The sequence below is a fragment of the Lethenteron reissneri genome, chromosome 9 (assembly GCF_015708825.2).
Source record: "Lethenteron reissneri isolate LAM-NWPU_2019-01 chromosome 9, ASM1570882v1, whole genome shotgun sequence".
Taxonomy (NCBI): Eukaryota; Metazoa; Chordata; class Hyperoartia; order Petromyzontiformes; family Petromyzontidae; genus Lethenteron; species Lethenteron reissneri.
In genome coordinates, this window is record NC_083787.1 from 14046395 (window position 1) to 14068011 (window position 21617).

Sequence of the window (21617 nt, forward strand, 5' to 3'; positions counted from 1 at the left end):
CCTCCCCACTCCACATACAAACGAGATGGCGGCAACGCTCTGGCTGCTTCTATGACGAGCAGCGCGAGTGACTCGCAACGCTTTATAAGCGCCGCCGTGAGACACACGACGAATAACTCCTCATTATTGACACAGCGGCGATCGACAACGATTACGGTTGAAGATAAGGCAGTTGTGTGTAATCAAAAAGGTAAAATAAAGGTGTGAAGTCTGCAAGTCGGTTGGTCGCTCACGCCAAGGCCGGCGAAAGGGGTCTGTGCGCTCGCGTCCCGCAGTTTAGCAGCCGCGGCACTTGGTGTGCTGGCCAACTCTTCCACGCCGGCAATGGAGCCGTGGGTGCTTCTGCGCCACGCTATGTACCGCTTGAGGCAGGCGGAGTGCCTGTCTGTCCTGGAGGCCTGGGGCGTCTTCTCCGGGTCGCAGATGCAGGCGCTGGGCCGGGTGACGCGCGGCGGCAAGGGGAACTTCATCTCGGCGGCCGTGCGCTTCTGCAAGGTGCATCTGTACCCCCCCCCCCCCCCGCCTGCACCAACAAGCATTGACAAAATGTAACGTATGTTCAAATATTTATCCTCCCTCCGGATTGTCATCTAGTAGTTGATTGACAAAGGTGCTGCATATCAGAGGTGGGACAAAGTCATTGTTATGCAAGTCCAAGTCGAGTCTGAAGTCATCAAATTCATGACTCGAGTCTGACTCGAGTCCAAGTCACATGACTCGAGTCCACACCTCAGAGGTGGGACAAAGTCATTGTTATGCAAGTCCAAGTCGAGTCTGAAGTCATCAAATTCATGACTCGAGTCTGACTCGAGTCCAAGTCACATGACTCGAGTCCACACCTCTGCTGCATATACACACATATGAGGTGCAATGTCTGGGTTAGGCAGAGAGGGTTAGTGTTTAAGGGTGAGTGTTGGTGTGAGAGTAGAGGTTTGGTTTAGGGTGAGTGGCAGTCCTGGGTAGAGTCTGGATTGAGCAAGATTTATGTTAGAAAATATTTATGTTAGGCAAGGTGAGAGGGATACACGTGTGCTAGATCTGAGTAGGGTTAGCGGAAAGGTTATGGGCACAGCTGGAATGTCTGTTGAGGCCATGGCTAGGGCGTCACGCAATGTGCACGTTCTGGCTTTGGACCAAGTCAAGAGATAAGGGGCCGTCCATAAATTACGTCACGTGATTTTGGACGGTTTTTGACCCCCCCCCCTCGTCACACGGCGTCACAAAAAGTCATACCTCCCCTCAAATATGACGTCACAAAGCTCTGCCCCCCCCCCCAATAATATTTCCATTTTGAAAATAAAACACGCTTCAAATTATTGTCATTGTAGTGCGTATTTAATGTGGCGCTGCACTCTGATGTTGTAAGAGAAAACATTTAAAAGTCTATTTAATTAAGTAGAACGTGTAGTCTATGTTTATTTAAAGTTTCGCATTTTCATGTGACGTCATATTTCTCAACCCCCCCCCCCCCCCTCGTGACACATCATCACAAATGTCTAAGCCCCTAACATATTAACAGCCCAAACATCTTCCATGTGGGGTCTTGTTTTCGGTCCTCCTCCACTCGTTCCTGTCGTTGGCCGTTACCTCCACACATCCACTTCACCGTCCTTCATGTCCTGGTTCACACACTTAGAATCACCTCTTCCCAGGCCAACGTCCTGGTCTGTGTCCTTAACAGCTGAAACCTTGTTCAAAATAAAGTTGTTAGTTTTTCCCACTCCCAAATTATATTGGGGTGATGCTCATCTTTGCTAATAGCCCCAAGCCAGTGGTGAAAATTCCACATTCTTATAGTGGTGGGAAATATATCCATAGGACTGCAACTAAAGATCCCCCAAATTATGTCCCACTAATTTTATGCATCTCAGAAATGTGATGGGCTGAGATAACACCTGAATGGAATTATCTGATTATCTGATGTTGTTTGTTTCCATCTTGCAGGAGAAAAATGTGGAGCTGAAGAAGGTGGCTGAGCTCAGCCTTCTCTGTAAGGCTCGTGTCAACTGCTCACAACACTGGACATGTCAAAATGTTTGGCTTAAAGTAGATTCTTACACTCGCCATACAGGCATCAAATGGTGTGCGTAAGAACCGATTATATTCTTATATGCTAAAGGTTTGATCGAATGAGATAGTATAGAGACAGAACTAATGTTATAGATGAGAACAAACAATCGAGATAAACTACACGTGATTTTTTTCAAAAGTAACAAACAGACAATAAACAAGACCATGAGAGAAAAATCAATACAGATACAACATGTGGCATGGAACAGATAAGGCATAATGCTCAATTTTTTACTTGAATCACAACCACATCAAAATGAATTGTGGGGAGATGGGGTGAAATCAACACATGGCTACTGCTCACAGGCATCTGTCAGAAAAAAAGATGGTTATCTATCGGCTTAACTCTGCCCTATAATTTTACAGCCATATCCATATTTCCAGTATTTTACTCCCAGCCTGATACACCACCATCACTAAGAAATTTTGATGTACAACAGTGTTGCAATAGCGCAAAAATTGTTCCCCCCCATCCCACTCTCCCCTGCCTCCCCCATTCCCCCACCGCCACATTCGTCATACAGGCACCATACTCACACTCACCCTTCCCTGGCATCACAAAGAAAAAAGATGGTTATCTATCGGCTTAACTTATGCTAATCCCCTGCCCAACCTCCTGCGACGCCACACGACTTGCCACATGCCCCCCCCCCACCCCTTGGCTCCTTCCCCCCCTAGTACCCTATATAAACACGTGTCTCTAAATAGCTCTCTTCATACGCTACAGTAATTTTGCTGGAGCAGTCACCCCTGATGACGGATGCTTGTGTTGCTTCCGAAACGTCGTGATTTAATTTAGTTTTATTTTATTTTGTTTTCAGTTTAGACTTGCGATGTTTTTCAATGATCAACACTTCTATCTGTCACGTTTTGTTGCTTTGGCAGCTCTGCAGAAAACCCCCAATAAGAAACAGTGGACAGTCTTCCAGCTTCTAAACCCCCAGGGTAAATATCACACTTGCACTGCTGTCCAGTTGGACGAGGTGAGAACAAAACTCCAGTGTAAATAGTAAAAAAAGAATAGAGATAGGCATAATCTTAAACTAGATGTTATATAAATATGGGTAGTTTCCGACTTACGAAGGGGTTTCGTTCCTAAGACCTGTTCTTAAGTCGAATGGTTTGTATCTTGGAACTCACTAATCTAATGTTTTTAATTTTACATATGGTCAGTGTTATAAAATCTGCTATGGTTCAACAAAAAGTTAAACTCAAATAAGAATAAATATTGTACATTTGCATGTAATACTGTAATAAATACTGTACAGTAAATAAAAGGTAAAGTAACATGAATCCTGATGCTGGCTTGCTTGTGTAACAGGAGAGATGCATACATTTTTTTCCATTTCACTGATTACACCACTCCCTTTGCTTTGGAATTATAGTCGACTTCATAGACACTGAGCCCTTGACGTGTTCAATAATTCGAGCTTTGCCTTCTATTGTTCCTCCCGTCGACTGGTTCAGGCCTAATGCACATCCGATGTTCGTAGGAGTTTCACATTTCTCAGACCGCTTTATTGTGTCCAGTTTCACCTCCAAATCAATGGTGCGGCAGTTCCTCGCTGCAGCAACATCACTTGCATCAATCAGTCTTTCGTTTCTCAGACATGATGAGGGTTACAATGATATCAAAACTTAAGCAATAGTACAAACAGCATACGATGTTATGCACGAAACAAGTTGCGACCAGTTCACTGCCGTGCATTATGCTTGATGCTGGGACTCATTACATCTCGTGGAGTATCGCTTCGCCGGATAAAATAGTTCCGTGGTTCGGTTTTGCAAGTACGAGCAAACGTTCGCAAATTGGATGGTTAAAAAATTAACCCGTAAAAACAAAGTTTTTCACTATAAATCCTTTATATGCGTGGCGGTTAGAGTCCTCTCGTCCTCTGGCTTGAGATGGATGCCACCTATGGGTCAGATGATTGCCTGCCACCATTAAGCAATTGGTAATTAAATATAATTTATTTTTTCCTAAAAAGTGTAACATTTTGTAAAAAAAATTTCACGAAAATAACTTGTCACGCACAATGAGTCTGTGTGCAAAATGTCAGCTCGATTGGATCACGGGAAGTGGGTTAAAAAACGACCGAAAGATTTGCACGGTCGTAAGCGCGCAAGCAAGCAAGCAAGTGAACTTAATATTAAGGATTTAAAAATAATATCTTATCGGTGTTCATAAGTGCTGATGTTCGTACATCAGATATTTGTAAGTCGGGGACTGCCCGTATGTCATTTAAATATTAATTAGAAATAAGTATCCAAATTACACATCCCATAGTAATTGATAATGTGTATATAAATTGGTCACCTGTAGGTGGTGCTTTTCTCTCACAGAAGCAGACAAGTGTTTTGATGCTGGAGATTTAGAGTACGAGCTGCAAGAAAACATCTCCGCATATTTTGAAAACGTAAGCCCTTCCTGTGCTATCCGGTAAAAAAAAAAATTTGGCTTGGCTTAATTTTACCTTGGTCTGTCTGGGTCAGAAACTCTGAAAATATTTCAGCAACCAGCACACCAACATCCAGTATACCTCTTGCTTTTAGTTTCTAATAGTCCATGTGCCACTTACTCCAGTCTACCAGCTACCCAGAAAATATGAAATTAAAAATTAAGACCTCGTTCGGAATGTTGTCAATAACAATGTGTCTGTATTGATTTATTGGTTAAGTGGCTTAGAAGAAGAGCGAGCTGCTCACTATTGCAAGTTCAAATCCTGGTTGGGAGTTTTCTTTGCCCATTATCCCTCTGGGGTGGATTAAATAAGTACCATGTTGTGGCAAAGTCAACAGCAGAGTTTTCCTCTGGATAGATAATGCAAATTTGAGCAGGAAATCACTGCTTTTTGACATTGAGAGCTGTAACACGCGGTGTTGCATGCATGCGGATTACCAGGTGGTGGCAGTGATCGTTCGGGAGGATGCCGTGTGGATACAAGTGATACTGATGGAGGGTGCACGGAGTACTGTCTCCATGGGCCAGATGGCCAACATCGTGTTTTACCCGCAGTGCCACCACATGTTCATTGCCGACCTGAAGGCCTCCTATAATGATTACATCATCCAGGTAATTGGGTTTTGGGACTCAACACTTTTGCGCATTGTACAACACAGTAGATGTTGAGGGTCCATATTGAGTTCCAGAATACCAATAAAAAAATACAAGCCTGGTGTAACGTTGCAGTTAGTGACAATACACAGTATATTTCTAAAACCAGCTTGCTCATGTTATTGTTTGGCTTCTAAATTTTCCATTATTCGATTACCCAATGATTAATTTAGTTTTTACATTTGATGAAGTCACCTTCCTTTTTCAGTATGGAAATTGGGAAAGCTCTCAGACTTAAGGACTAACTGGACATTATTGCATAAATCTGACTAAAAATGTCACCACTAAATTTGCAGACTTTTAATAGATGCTGACATGTAATTGAAACACCTCAATCATGAGTTGATGCCTCAATATTATTTTTGGAAAGGATTATAAAACAAAATAATTGCAGGTTCATAAGCTTGTTGACCACTTTTAAATTGTTAATGAAAACTGCAATGTGTTTAATGTAGGAAATGATACTGTAAATTATAAAGGATGTGAACGTTAAAGGGGATAGTGTTACTTCTGTTTATATTTTGAAATTGTATCGATAATCCACCAAAATCCAGCTAAAATGTCAGACTGTATAGACACATGATGCTTATAACCAGGTAAAAACAAATGGAGATCAGAAGTCTACTTGTGATCGAGTTGAAGTCATGTGTGCACTCTACCAATGTCATAGCATTATTTTAAATGTGAGCCATTATTACTTGAAATCCTAACCTATAAATTTCATACTATAAATTTCACCAATGTTTTTTTGTCCCAGGCACTTCAGGCCACGTTGAACTATAGTGAAGTTCAAGTGGTGCCGCTGAAAGGCCGCAACCTTGAATCTCTTGCACAGATCATTCTCAGGAGGACTAACGAGGTATTGATTAAAATGACCGAGTTTAAATGCTTTTGGCTGCCTGAACTTGAGGCACTGTCAAATTAAAAAAATGCCCATATTTTCAATGAACTGCAATTTTTTAAAAAGCACCATTTTATTTTTTAGGGTTACAGGCCCAACAAGCTGGCACAAGAGACAAGTGTCCAAGAAAAAGGTGAAACTCTACAAACAGGATTTTTTCAATACAAATTAAGAACATGTGTTTGCAAATGCAGTTGTCCACATTATGCAATGGTGTGGTTAGTTTTTCTAATGCTGGGGTGGGGAATCTATGGCCCAGAGGGTGAATATGGCCCACGATCTCATTTCATGTGGCCCGTGGCCACATGAAGCCTACCATTTCAAAACGGTCCACTAACTATACTCTCTGGTTCTTTCGGTAAAGTCACGTTGATCAGGTGATGACGGATGCTTGTGTTGCAACAGGTGATGACTGATGCTTGTGTTGCAACGGAAACGTCGTGTTGCTTTTATTATTATTTTCTATCTACATGACTTTAACGAAAGAATCAGAGTGTAACGGGTTCCGGAGACACTTGTAGAGGTAACGTCTTTATTACAATACAACACTCCAACAGTACTCCAACAGTCCTGATACTCTGTTACAACCTAGGTACACAGCCTAGCTACACAGCCTAGATACTCTACTCTGGCTACGCTCTGGAACTCGCCCTCACAAGGTCGTAGAGTCGGGAGTTCCAGAGTCTCACCACTGGCTCTCACAGCATCCCAGGATCTTCAGATGGCTGGTCGTGGGTCTTGGGTCTTGAGTTACAACTGGGCCCTGATCGTCCAGGGAGCTCTCCTTTTATGCCTGGTCCAACGAGGGGTCGGGCCGTGTTCGCCACCAGACATCCCACAGAGCACACACAGCCCCCCCCCGTTGGCGGCGCCAAAAAGGCATAAGCGCCTGGGAACCCAAAGCCTGGCGCCCAGAGGCTTAAGCATCTGGACCCCCTGGGAACCCAGCGCCTGGCGCCCAGAGGCTTAAGCGTCTGGACTCGCCTGGGATCCCAGAGCCCCCAGCAGCCCCTCCCTTCTTATGTCACTACAAGAGTATGGATTACTGCAGTCACGAAAGCTTCAAATCAAGACTGGTCCACTAACTATCACTGAGCATCTTAGCCACTTTAATCGGGTATTATTATTAGAGGGGAGTAGATCTGAGCAGTCAATACCTACATTTGTGTGATCAAAGTTTACTGTCAACCAGAGGTGTGGACTCGAGTCATGTGACTTGGACTCGAGTCAGACTCGAGTCATGAATTTGATGACTTCAGACTCGACTTGGACTTGCATAACAATGACTTTGTCCCACCTCTGAGGTGTGGACCTGAGTCATGTGACTTGGACTCGAGTCAGACTCGAGTCATGAATTTGATGACTTCAGACTCGACTTGGACTTGCATAACAATGACTTTGTCCCACCTCTGCTGTCAACTAATGTACGATTGCTGGCCAAAGGTATAGTAGAATCTCGGAGATCGAACGCACCAGAACTCGAAGAAATCGGTGGTCGAATTATATTTCCGAACATTTCTTGCCCCGGAAACCGAACGAAATTCGGAGGTCGAACGGGCAATCGCGACTTGAAAGAACCTGTACGGCTGAGACCCGTATGGCCAGCGTGCATGACGCTTGTCCAAACAAAGGTTTTACCGTATGAGAGGCTCTTTAGATAAGTTTTTAGTCAGAAAGAGCTCAAGTGACTCACAGTGGCAGAAAAGAGGCACAAAAGAGAAATAACCCCAGAAGGGCAGTTAACCTACGTTATTATGGAAGGAGACTCCCCTTCCAAACAATAACACCACCACCTCCTCCTTACCACCTTCCACTCAAGCCATCAACTCTCGTTTCTACAGGTAAAGTGAAGTTCAATGTTCATTTATTTCATTTATTCCATATATTTATTCCATTTATTGTGTTTCTTGTTTTTTTGTGTGATTTTATGTATGTAATTACTGTAAACTTCGTGTAAAAATGCTTTATAATGAGAGATTGCTTGTGTCTGGAACCAATTCATGTCATTTACATGAATTCTTATGGGGAAATTAATTCAGTGTTCGAATAAATCGGTGTTCGAATGGCTTTCTGGAACGAATTAAGTTTGATCTCTGGGGTACCACTGTATTTTAAAGTCCTTTTCGGCCCTTGGTAAGGAAACGTTTCCCCACCCCTGATGTAAATTCTTGCCTGCCTGAGTTGGCGACCCTGAAATATATGTGCCCAGCAAAACCACGTTTGGTATAACTTTTGTCATGTGCCTAGAAATGTAGCCCTGGCTATACCTGACTTGGTTGTGCTGATGGTGTGAGGCAGTGGTGCCGCTGGACCCTCGCTCTTGCGACGAGAACCTGAGAGAGAAGCAGCGGACGATGGCCCTGACACGCCAGGCCTTCGGGGATGCCCCACAGCCCATGCTGGAAAGCCTCTCCTACGCGGTATCGGCGACACGCTTCACCACGAAGACCGCACACATTTTTAAAACGAGAAAATTTAACTCCTTGCAATGTTTCTAGCAAATATTGCTATCAAGTACTGAGTGGAAGTACAGAGGGCCCAACGTCCAAGGAGAAAACCTAACGCCAAATGGTGGGACAGAAAAATCAGATCTTGCAAAAGCTGCAGAACTTAAAGGAATAATGGTAAAAGGTTATATCAGTGGTATTGGCTGTGTTGACCTGGACATTGATTTTATAACCTTAATATATATAAAAGGGAAATTTGTGAATGTGTGTCTGTTTGAAATGTTTAGCATACTTCCCAACATGCAACAAACTTGAAATTTGGCATGTGGGTAGCTTCCAGACTGTACACAATGCTAAAAGTCTAACATTAAACTTTTGTATTTTGGGGGGTGGGAGGGCGCGATAATGGATATATTTTGCATGGCAAGTGAGCGGTGACGTCACATCTGTGATGACACCCGCATGCGGCAGTGTTACGCAGTTTGCCTGCTGACGTCACGCATCCCCCCCCAACCCTCCACGTAGACCGTGTATCCCGCACAAATGCGCGACATAGCTGTCTCGATTTTTTAAGTCAACGCGACTATTTTCAGCTCGCTCTTAAATATAAAGCAGATAATACATCTGTTTGTGTGAAGCAGCAAAAACTCTGAGGTCTGACGTCATGAAATTTGCACAGCTTATGCTGTCTGGAATTTCTAAGGGAACATGACAATTTTCAGCTCTCGCGTCATTCCCTTCCCGAGTTGCCTAAATCGTTTAGTATACTTCCCAACATGCTACAAACTTGAAATTTGGCATGTGGGTCGCATCCAGGCTGTACACAATGCTAAAAGTCTAACAATAGACTTTTGTATTTGGGGGGGCGCAATAATGGATATAATATATTGCACGGCAAGTGAGCGGTGACGTCACATTTGTGCTGACGTCACGCATCCCCCACCCACCCTCCGCGTAGGCCGTGTATTAATCCAAGACAAGAATCCAAGTCTCGGGCGAAACGGGTAGAAAAGCTAGTCATTTTTCTGACTGGCAGTGGGGAACAAGAACAAATTAAAATAACTTGTCACATCATTACCACTGCCATATTATGGAAACATTCACCACGCTAACATTTTGGGAATAGACCTTTCTGCAGGGCCTTTGTAGGGGTGTTACGGAGGGGCTGTTATACATGGGATCACACGGGAAAGAAACACAGTGGGCGTGGCTATGTCGGTGCACGGGGAGGTGCTCCCAGCGACGTCCGCACCGGGCAGCCTGGGGGGCTGACTCGGAGCTGGGATCCCCCGGGGCCCCACCCCTCAGCGGGGGTTTCGGTATATAAGGGGATGAGCCGGAGGGCTCGAGGAGAGATGTTGAAGCTAACCAGTGAAGACAGAAGATCGTCTAGATAGAGCCTTGGACTCCCCTGGATCACCGCCCTTGTCAGGGCCGGACAGGATCGAGCCAGTGGCGTGGCCCCTAGATCCAGAGCCGGTGCTCTTGTAAGAGCTGGTCTGGGACTCCGGGTGCCATAAGCCCGACTTGCCAGGGTCGGGCTAGTTAGCCTCCCCTAGCCCGTTAGTGGAGGACCAAGAGGTAGGCTAGGCGTAGCTAGAGTGTGTATTCCCAGATAGACGGGTGAGGGGGTCGATACCCCCTCCAGTGTTGTACGTCCAGTGTTGTGCTGTATCCGACACGGAATAAATACGTGTGCCTCCAACCCCGGCGTCCAAGTCTCCTGGAACAGTATTACATCTGGTGTCAGAAGTGATCTGCTACGAACATGGACACGCGACGGACGACTCGTGCCAGGGAACCGGGGGCGGAGGACACCGCTGCCGAAGTTGAGCCCGAGATGGCTGAAGGCGACGCCGAGCAGCCGGGGCCGGGTCCATCCACACCGCAGCGTCTGGATGGATGGGAGCCGTCAGTTGATGGACTGCGGCAGGCTCACGCGCGACTAGCGGAGCTACTTTACGCTGCTGCCGCCACACTTGACGAAATTATGCGGCTGGGGGCTGGTGGACCACCACGGAGCGACGACAGCCGACGGGCAGCACCGGTTCCCGCCATTTCTACGGAGACGGATTTTGAATTTCCCACCATCGCCGCAGTGACTGCTGAGGGCGTGGCCGGGCTGAGCCTCGCGTCCGACGTCGGGCGTACATCAGGAGCGGCCAGCGCGTCACCAGTGGTGCGACCGGCGATGCCACTCGTCGTTCACGCCGAAGCCGAGCCGAGTGACGGGAGCGACGGGGGGCGACCTTCGACTGCGGCCGCTGCGTTGCACCAGCGTTTACCTCCCCTCAAGGAGTTCGTGGGCGAAGACGGTGACTGGGGCGGCTTCCAGAGGCGCTTCTTCGCCCACCAGGAGATGGCGCAGTGGACGGACACCGAGGCTCTCCGCGCGCTGCCGGCGATGCTTGACAGCGATGCCCTCGCCACTCTCACCTCGGCGCCGAAAGCCAAGCGCGCCACGCTGCAGATGGCGCTTCAGCTTCTGGCTGCAGTCTACGGACCACCTTCTGACTGCAGACAGCTATTCTACGATCATCAGCGGGGTGCCACGGAGTCACCCCTGGCGTATCGCACAGCTCTCCTGGCACTGGCAAGAACGGCTTTCCCGCGAATGGATGAAGAAAGAGTGGACGCCATGGTGACGGAGAAGATCCTCTTGCTGGCTGACGATTTGGACATTATCGTCGTGGCGCAGGACGACGCTGAGATGTGTTCCCTCCGGGCAGCACGACACATCCACGCCAACTTACTCTCTCAGCGACGAAAGGCCAGCAAGGCGACGACCGGCCGTGCCATGGCTGCAGCCACCCTCCCGGCGGAGGAAATTTGTGCCGTCGACCGTCCGCTGGAGTGGAGAGCGGGAGGACGGCCGGCTCGGGACGGACCGAGCCGCCTGGACCAGCCAAAGTCATCGGGAGCGCTTCCGCGCTGCTACAATTGCGGCCTCCGGGGTCATGTGGCCTCGGGATGCCGGTCTCCTCGGCAGCGCGGGGCGACGCCTCAACAGGACGCCGCGCCTCTTCCCAAGCTCCAACATAACCCGGCGAGTCGCGGCACCCCACATGGTTGGCCTACGCACACACCCATCACACACTCACGCACCGCAACGAACGGGGGTCTGAAATTGCACACCGTCGCGCCAACACGTACCACTGTGGGGACTAATATCCAACCCAGCCAGTGGTCCGTGTTGGCCCATCGCGTTGTGGCCGCGTCGTCGGGGTCGTCAGTCGTTGTGGGGCACATTGATGGGGTTGAGGTGCGCATCCTGGTCGATACGGGAGCATCGGCGACACTTATTTCGGAATTAATTTATAACATTCTTCCTGTTCATAGCCGTCCTTTGCTGCCCGTTGATGTTCCGTTCTATGCTGCTATTGGGGGCTCACTTGGCATCATTGGACAAATTCGAGCGCAAATTTGTATCGGGGATATTAAATTTTCTGGCCCAATTTTTGTCTCCTCCTCGCTGGCGGTTCCGTGCCTGCTGGAGACGGAATTCCTGGCCAAAATGCCAATCCGTATCTTAGTCGACCAGGGCTGTATTGAGCTCCCGTCGGGCCGACGTATGTCATTTCTGCCGTCTCCCTCTGCGGGTCGGACGGCGTTCGCGACGGTACCGGCGCTCGTCGATAGAACGGTACGCGTACCGCCGGGGGCCCAGATGCTTGTGCCTCTTAAACTACGTCGGCCTTTCGCTAAGGGGATTGGGGACCAGGGGGTTCTGCTGGGACCGTCTAGGGTCGGGGTTAGCGGACCTCACCTAATTCCGGCCCAGACCATCGTTAAACGGGACGGGGACCCTTTCATCGCGGTCCTCAATGTGGGATCGCGGACGGAGGTGGTTCCACAGGGGACCGTGCTTGCACATGCAACGCCCGTGCCCTGTGAGGAGCCCGTCGTTAATCACGTGAGCACTGCTCCTCTGCCGCGACCACATACGGACAGTGATGAAGGGTGGCTCGAGGCGCTTTGTGCGGGATCGACGGACCTGTCCGACTTACAGCGTCAAAAGCTTAGAACACTGCTGCGTGAATTTTCCGACGTCGTCAGTTAAAACAAATACGATCTGGGCTGTACTCATCTGCTGCGACACCATATTGACACGGGTGACAGCACGCCAATACGCCAGAATCCTTTTCGGTTAAGTCCCGCCGAAAAGGACCATGTCAAATCGGCCGTTGATGACATGTTAGCCGCCGACATCATTTCTCCTTCTATCAGCCCTTGGGGAGCGCCGATTGTCTTAGTTAAAAAACATGACGGCTCGTTGCGGTTTTGCGTCGATTTTCGTCGCCTGAACTAAATTTCTGTTGCCGACGCATACCCGCTCCCACGGATGGACGAATCGTTTGACGCCTTGGCGGGGGCGCGATTCTTCTCCACATTGGATTTACTTTCGGGATTCTGGCAGCTTCCTCTGGACGATGATTCGAAACCCAAAACTGCATTCCGTACACCGCACGGCCTGTTCCAATTCAACCGGTTGCCAATGGGACTCCACTCAGCGCCGGCAACTTTCCAGCGATTGATGGAATTGGTCTTGGCTGGGTTACAATGGGACTCGTGCTTGATTTATTTGGATGACGTTATCGTCTTTAGCAAAACATTCGACGAACATCTCCAGAGGTTGCGGGCGGTTTTCCTCAAAAATGGGGGCTGCTAATTTGAAATTTAAACCCCAGAAATGTCATTTGTTACGCGAATCTGTGTGTTATTTGGGACATATCGTCGGACGCTCAGGTATTGCTACCGATCCCGCCAAAACGCAGTGTGTCAGCTCCTGGCCGACTCCCACCTCTGTGGGAGAGGTCAGGAGTTTCGTTGGATTCGTGTCGTACTACCGACGGTTTGTCGCGGATTTTGCAACGATTGCAAAGCCATTACATGCTTTGACATCGAAGGGGGTCTGGTTTCACTGGGGACACGAGGAGGAGGCTGCTTTTCGATCCCTCCGGGACGCTCTGGTAAAGGCTCCTCCTTTGGTTTACCCTGATTTTTCCAAACCCTTTTTGCTCGACACGGACGCGAGCAACACGGGAATTGGGGGCGTGCTTTCGCAGGTGGTAAACGGCGTGGAACGGGTAGTAGCGTACGGTAGTCGGGTGTTGTCTCCGGCGGAGCAAAGATATTGTCACCCGTCGGGAACTGTTGGCAATTGTTAACTTTATCCAACAGTATCGCCCATATCTGTACGGTCGGCATTTCACCGTCCGCACAGATCATGCGGCACTACAGTACGCCCTGCGAGTTCAACAACCATCGGGACAATTGTCTCGATGGTTGGAGATTCTCCAGGACTTCGATTTCGAAACTACGTATCGTAAGGGCGTTCGCCACACAAATGCGGACGCTCTGTCACGGCTGCCAACCACCTCCGAATGCGCATGCCTCCTTGGGTCGGGGCGTTGCAGGCCTCCGATGTCCGTTCCGGTCCTGGCGGCTGCCGCTGACGCAACGTCGATGACGGGTTCGATTACACAACAGGGAACAGATTCCTTACTGGGGTTGCCTGTTGCTGAATGGGGGCGCCTCCAGATGGAAGACACCTCCCTCCTCGCGTTGCGTCGTCGCGTCGGAAGTGCTGGGCGGGGGAGGGTTGATGTCGACTCATGGGAGATGGTCCAGGGTCTGTTAATGCATTGGGACGGGAGATCCCATCGACACCGGCTGGTGGTCCCTTCTGTTTTGCGGGGTAAGGTGGTGTGGGCCGCGCATGAGCGTCTCCTCCACCTGGGGACTCAAAAGACCCTCGCCATGCTGCAGCTAGATTTTTTTTGGCCGGGCATGACAAGGGATGTCGGGGATCTGTTGGGGTCATGTCCTCGGTGTGCGCAACGTAAACCACCAGCACGGGAGTCTAACCCGCCTTTGCAATCCATCAGAGTTTCCAGGGTCAACGAGCTTGTCGCGTTTGATATTCTGGGCCCATTCCCCGCTACGCCCAGGGGCAACAGATACCTGTTGACCGGGGTGGAATATTTTATGCGCTGGCCTATGGCCTGGCCCCTTGCCAACCAGTCGGCAGCAGCCATCGCGGAGGCATTTGTCCAGGGATACGTCCTGGACAAAGGTGCTCCGGAGCGGCTGCTGACCGACCAGGGCAAAAATTTTTCGGGTAAACTTCTCCAAGAGGTCTGTGAGCTCCTGGGAACGAAAAAAATTCGTACCTCCCCATATCATCCGCAAACTGACGGGATGGTGGAGCGTCTGCATCGAACCATCACGTCAATGCTGTCCCAACAGGTCTCGGACTCACAGACCGATTGGGACCTTCAAATTCAAGGGGTGTTGGCAGCATATAGGATGGCTCCCCATGCGGCGACGGGATTTTCCCCCTTTTTCCTGATGTACGGCCGCGAACCTAACCCACCTGTTCAGACCCAGCTGCAGATCTCCACGCCGCGGGGTAAATCTAAATTGGCCGACCATGTAAAATTCAATATTGCTAAATTAACAGAGGCACGGGAGGCTGCTATGCAGAATTCGGACCTCCGCCAGAAGGCTAACGAGAGGCTCAGGCTGGGTCGGGCGCACGTTCTGCAGTGGAAACCAGGTGACAGGGCATGGTTGCACTGTCCCCAAGTACCACTTGCAACCTCCTCTAAACTGGTGCGGCCGTGGCGGGGTCCTGTGGAGGTGGTTCAGGTTTTGCGGCCTCAGTGTGTACGTATCAAATGGGGGAAGCGGCGGTGGTTTGTGCACCCCTCCAGATTGAAACCGTTCGTTGCGGTCCGAGTTCCCACTTCACACACGCGTGGCCAAACATGTGGGGGGTCCGCCGACTCCCAGGGTCCGCCTCCGCTGCTCTCACCTAACGTGCTGCCGGCTGTCCCGCCCCCAGGTGCACCGGGAGTGACGGGCTCACGCCCGCCAACCCCTCCTGGGGATGCCGGGGTCACTCGACAACAGGAAGTCACTCACTCGGACACGGACGGTTGCCGCCCAACAGTGCGCCAACCGGGGTTGCCCCGTGTGACGGGCCTGCTGCAAGAACGCGCGCGAAAATGCGCAGACTTTTGTGATGCCCGGAGGATTGTATATATGTTGTGTTCACTGTGTGTTGTGTGTGTGGTGTGTTTTCTGCAAATTGTATATATGGTGCTTTTACGGAATTCGTATTTATTCGGAGGGGGGTGCGTCGGGTTGTTTTTCTCTTCATGTTGTTACTGTTCTTGTTGTTATTGTTGTTAAAAAACATTGTGAGGCACACGCGGGTTCAAGGGGAAAATACACCTTTATTGCCGTTTTGTTGCAGCCGGGACGGCTGCGAGCTGTACAGGGGGGGGTCATGTAGGGGTTTTACGGAGGGGCTGTTATACATGGGATCACACGGGAAAGAAACACAGTGGGCGTGGCTATGTCGGTGCACGGGGAGGTGCTCCCAGCGACGTCCGCACCGGGCAGCCTGGGTTTCGGTATATAAGGGGATGAGCCGGAGGGCTCGAGGAGAGATGTTGAAGCTAACCAGTGAAGACAGAAGATCGCCTAGATAGAGCCCTGGACTCCCCTGGATCACCGCCCTTGTCAGGACCGGACAGGATCGAGCCAGTGGCGTGGCCCCGAGAGCCAGGGCCGGTGCTCTTGTAAGAGCTGGTCTGGGACTCCGGGTGCCGTAAGCCCGACTTGCCAGGGTCGGGCTAGTTAGCCTCCCCTAGCCCGTTAGTGGAGGACCAAGAGGTAGGCTAGGCGTAGCTAGAGTGTGTATTCCCAGATAGACGGGTGAGGGGGCGATACCCCCTCCAGTGTTGTACGTCCGGTGTTGTGCTGTATCCGACACGGAATAAATACGTGTGCCTCCAACCCCGGCGTCCAAGTCTCCTGGAACAGTATTACACCTTTAAAGGCAGCCTTTTCAGAAGTTGTGCAAGCACTGCAGTGTATTTAGCAGAAACAGGACATTACCTTGGCCACTGAATAACCCTTCTTTAGATGTATATTTAACAAAAAAATGCAATAATTTGTGAATAACACTGCCTTAAAAGGCAGGTTACAAAATAGGCAACGTTTCGGGCAGTGATGCTTCTTCATAGCATAGCAGGGCCATTGCCTGAAACGGCACCTATTATATATCTTTTCGTTTAAGGCCACACTATTTTTGATCAATGTGTTTATGTTGTTAATTGTGCTTGTGCACCACTGCCAGTGCAGCATCGCCAAATAATGTGTTGACTTCTGCAGATGGACACGCGCTTCCGTGGATACAAGGTGGTGCCGCAGATGGAGGGGCACACTGAGCACTTCCGCATGAAGGTCAAACTGGAGAGCAAGAACGTACTCGAGGCTGTCAAGTCTCTGGCCCCTCTCGGTATTACGTAGCACTCGGCCAACAGGACCTTAACACCATTGGAACCTCATTTGCCAGTAAAAATATGATAATTGTTTTTTTACCCTTCTATCTGGCAACAAAACTGACACCTTTTTTACAAGGAGTCATATTTACATAGACCACAATACCTGCAGTCATAATGCAAACAAAAAACATAACTCTGATAATGTGCACTGTCCTTGAAGTTGATTGGTCCACACCCGAGACAACTTTCCTTAGAGCCTTATCTCACATGGGTTGGACCAGATGACGCCAAAAGGCGCACAACTCAAAGACAATGCACCATCAGAGTATGAGAGCTCGAGGTAAGCATTTACACCATTGGAACCTCATTTGCCAGTAAAAATACGATAATTGGTTGTTTACCCTTCTATCTGGCAACAAAACTGACACCTTTTTTACAAGGAGTCATGTTTACATAGACCACAATACCTGCAGTCATAATGCAAACAAAAAACATAACTCTGATAATGTGCACTGTCCTTGAAGTTGATTGGTCCACACCCGAGACAGCTTTCCTTAGAGCCTAGTCTCACATGGGTTGGACCAGATGACGCCAAAAGGCGCACAACTCAAAGACAATGCACCATCAGAGTATGAGAGCTCGGGGTAAGCATTTACACCATTGGAACCTCATTTGCCAGTAAAAATATGATAATTGTTTTTTTTACCCTTCTATCTGGCAACAAAATTATCATATTTTTACTGGCAACTGAGGTTCCAATGGTGTAAATGCTTACCCCGAGCTCTCATACTCTGATGGTGCATTGTCTTTGAGTTGTGCGCCTTTTGGCGTCATCTGGTCCAACCCATGTGAGACTAGGCTCTAAGGAAAGCTGTCTCGGGTGTGGACCAATCAACTTCAAGGACAGTGCACATTATCAGAGTTATGTTTTTTGTTTGCATTATGACTGCAGGTATTGTGGTCTATGTAAACATGACTCCTTGTAAAAAAGGTGTCAGTTTTGTTGCCAGATAGAAGGGTAAACAACCAATTATCGTATTTTTACTGGCAAATGAGGTTCCAATGGTGTAAATGCTTACCTCGAGCTCTCATACTCTGATGGTGCATTGTCTTTGAGTTGTGCGCCTTTTGGCGTCATCTGGTCCAACCCATGTGAGACTAGGCTCTAAGGAAAGCTGTCTCGGGTGTGGACCAATCAACTTCAAGGACAGTGCACATTATCAGAGTTATGTTTTTTGTTTGCATTATGACTGCAGGTATTGTGGTCTATGTAAACATGACTCCTTGTAAAAAAAGGTGTCAGTTTTGTTGCCAGATAGAAGGGTAAAAAACCAATTATCAGGACCTTAACAATTACAGCAAACACATCTGCATAGGCAATGGTTCCCAAGCACAATTCAAATAATCTGGCCACACTCATCTTTAACACTGCCTCCTAACAGAACAGAACAGTCTTAATAACAGATGTCTTTAGAAAAAAATATTACATGCTGAAACATATATATTGTTGCGTGTGAAACTGCATAACTTGATGACCTGCGAGATGTCCAGTAGGTAGCAGTACAGCAAACAGGTTGTGAGCGCAGCCTATGTGGATCTTTTAGTTATCACCTGAATGGTTTTTCAGGTATGTTCAGTTTGCCTCCTGTAGCAAAACATTGTATTTAATTAGAACTTAAGAAACATTCCCATACAGGACTATCTCTAAAAAGACTCATGATACTCATTGAGCCTTTTCCAGACAATATAATATGTACCTTTTTATGTTTGAGACAATTTGCTTGAATGACAATTTCCTCCAGAAATCTAATAGTTAGCAACCCAACATATATTTCCGCACCTGTTACACATCGCCATGGTGGTGACTGCTCGTCTGTTCCACCTACTCCATTCTCCCAGCAATTCAGGAAATGTTCAGTGAGACATGAAGCAATGCTAATAGTGAAATAGCAGTTTTAGTTGATGAATCTGACATGTGGCTCTTTCATCACAGGCTTGGCAGCTGCTCCCCTGCCTGGATTACTCACCATGGTGCCTCAACGTGGCCGCAACTTCTTCAAGGTCATGGAGAGGCAAGGGGCAAACTCATTCATGGTCAGCACAACAGGAAATTCCGTGGAGAACACTCCACAGTGACGTGCCGTCCCGCTACAAACCCATGTACTCAAATTTTATTCCTGACCCCATCATCATCTTTTTCGCTCACGTCCTCTTCGCCAAAACTAACACAAAGGGAAACCAACGTGTCTGGCACCCTTTCCTGTCTATCACTCAAGAGGGACCCAGGAGCAGGGAGCACATACAATTAAGATTTAATTGCTATTTTAGTTAAGTAGTATTAATACAAATGGCAGTGATAATACGTTTTTTGTGGTAAAATGTTACCATTATGCAAACATGCTCTTTTTGATTTACTTAAATCATCCATGCAAGCTATGCAGTGAATAACGGAAATTTTAAGAAATTAAGTCAACATGCATTTGCTGGAAATATGACATGAAAAATAGTTATTCATGCAAGTGTGTGAAATATGTGGAGTCAACTTATCCCATTGCAAAACAGCTTGTCACATCAGGAAATGAAAAATGACAATGCAGAGTCAAGTAGCATCCTAAATAACCTAACAAACAACTGGCCTTGCCCATTCTTTCCCGACAGCCCTGTCACTACAGACAGGTAGGCTGTTGGAGCCATAGCAATCAGAATATTTATCCTGGAGAAATCCTGGGCGGGTCAGAAAGTTACAAAAACACCTATATGAGTGCAAAGTATAGGAAAGGTAAGCAAATCACCAGAAATAAACTAAACCCATTTTTATTTTACCAGATAAAGCCCACTGAGCTATTAGTTATTTTTCAGACATGAGCAGGCCACAAATGAGAGCCCAACGAAAGTGCCTTGTCGAAATTTATAGCAGCTACATAATCTTAACGCATGTTTCTAAATGTAGAGGGAAAAACCAGAGGACCCTGAGAAAAAATTCATGCGGCTACAGGGAAAACATGCAAACTCCAAATATACACGTGTCAGGGTAGGGATTGAACCGATAACCTGTATACCAGGCGAGAAAGATAACATCATGCAATTACGATAGATTGCCATCGGTGAGTGGTGTGAAACCCTCAAGAGGGTGACAGTGACATAGTTTGTATTGTTGACGTTATTTGTTTAGAAAATGTACAGAATTGGGTTTATTGATTGGCTCAATTTTTTTTTTGGGGTACGGCAGGGGCACATTTGTTACCACACTGCGCTATGAACCCAGCTTCACGAGTTTGATTCCTGGCCACAGCTAATGAGTGGAGAATTATATCTTAACCAGTGCTGGGGTCTCCTCTTTCGCCAACCTGTTCAAGCTCTTCTTGTGAAGAAATATGTTCAAATATACCCAGACATGGCATGGGGAGGCCTTCAATAAAGGCAGTGGATTAACTGCTATTTCCCCTCTGTATAATATCACTCTATTAAACTACTTTTTAAGACTCGTTTGTAATGGTGGGTTTTGTGAGCAAAGCTAAGCTTCTGGAGTTGGTGACAGTGCTGGTAGTGGTTTGTATGGTGTGTGGGGAGGACCTCATCCAGTGGTGGATTTGCGCTCATACATACAGTGAGGGAAAAAAAGTATTTGATCCCCTACTGATTTTGTACGTTTGCCCACTGGCAAAGAAATGATCAGTCTATAATTGTAATGATAGGTTTATTTGAACAGTGAGAGACAGAATAACAACAACAAAATCCAGAAAAACGCATGTCAAAAATGTTATAAATTGATTGGCATTTTAATGAGGGAAATAAGTATTTGACCCCCTCTCAATCAGAAAGATTTCTGGCTCCCAGGTGTCTTTTATACAGGTAACGAGCTGAGATTAGGAGCACACTCTTAAAGGGAGTACTCCTAATCTCAGCTTGTTACCTGATAAAAGACACCTGTTCACAGAAGCAATCAATCAGATTCCAAACTCTCCACCTTGGCCAAGACGCTTATCAACCATTTTCCTCAATCATGTAACTTATCACAACACAACTTTGCGAAGTCATTGACTCTGTGAGAGACTCAATGTAAAGGAATATATAAAATAAAACGTGGCTGCTTCCAGGGACACTTAGAGTCTGCCTTAGCAGGAAATAAAACTCTTAGCTGGTCACGAGTGCTAACCTGGAACTTGCCTTTGCAAGACTTCAACTCTTAGTGACTCGGAGCCTTTGCCTCTGCGAAGCTAAAACTTACGGCTGATTTTGACTACCACTCAAGAGTCTCCCGTTGCAAGACTGATTTGTAAGGTTTCGATACTGCTCCAGCAGGCAAGGCTGCATTGGATTGGTCATGTAGCCCGCATGCCCAGCCACCGCATGCACAAACAGATTCTGTTTGACCAAACAGAGCGGGCTAAACGGGCAGAACACAGACTGGAGAAGAGTTGGAGGCAATCGCTGTCCAACAACAATGGAGGGCAAAGGAGCGATGCTCGCAACAATGAGCGGATCGCCAGGCGGCTAAAATCCAGCAAGTTGGCACAGTAGGGGACACAGATGGTGCATCTGCCAGTCATCTCAGTTAACCCATGGTACCTGTATCTATCCCGTGACCTCCCAGCGGGCGTTTAACACTCCACGTGTCCTTAAAGTTTACATAGCCTGGCAAAAGCGCCGTGGTGACGCCACCACCACTTTTTGGCAAATGGGAGTTGTCTGTATGTGTGTCTGTGTATGTGTAGTGAGTCCAACTGAGTCGCAGACTATCTCAGCCTCGCTGTGCGCTGCGTTGCAGAGCTAGCTGAGTAGATAAC

The 21617-nt window shown here is 47.8% G+C and overlaps 1 protein-coding gene across 1 annotated transcript; it reads left to right on the forward strand.

The window, feature by feature from the left end:
- Nucleotides 1-17: 17 nt before the first annotated feature.
- On the forward strand, nt 18-20617 carry CENPN (centromere protein N). The gene is made up of 10 exons (XM_061548451.1): nt 18-495; nt 1945-1990; nt 2956-3015; nt 4414-4487; nt 4973-5143; nt 5943-6044; nt 6171-6219; nt 8385-8506; nt 16718-16844; nt 18824-20617. Exons 1-10 carry the CDS (start codon nt 325-327, stop codon nt 18964-18966), a joined length of 1065 nt encoding a protein of 354 aa, XP_061404435.1. The 5' UTR covers nt 18-324; the 3' UTR covers nt 18967-20617.
- The last annotated feature ends 1000 nt before the right edge of the window (nt 20618-21617 follow it).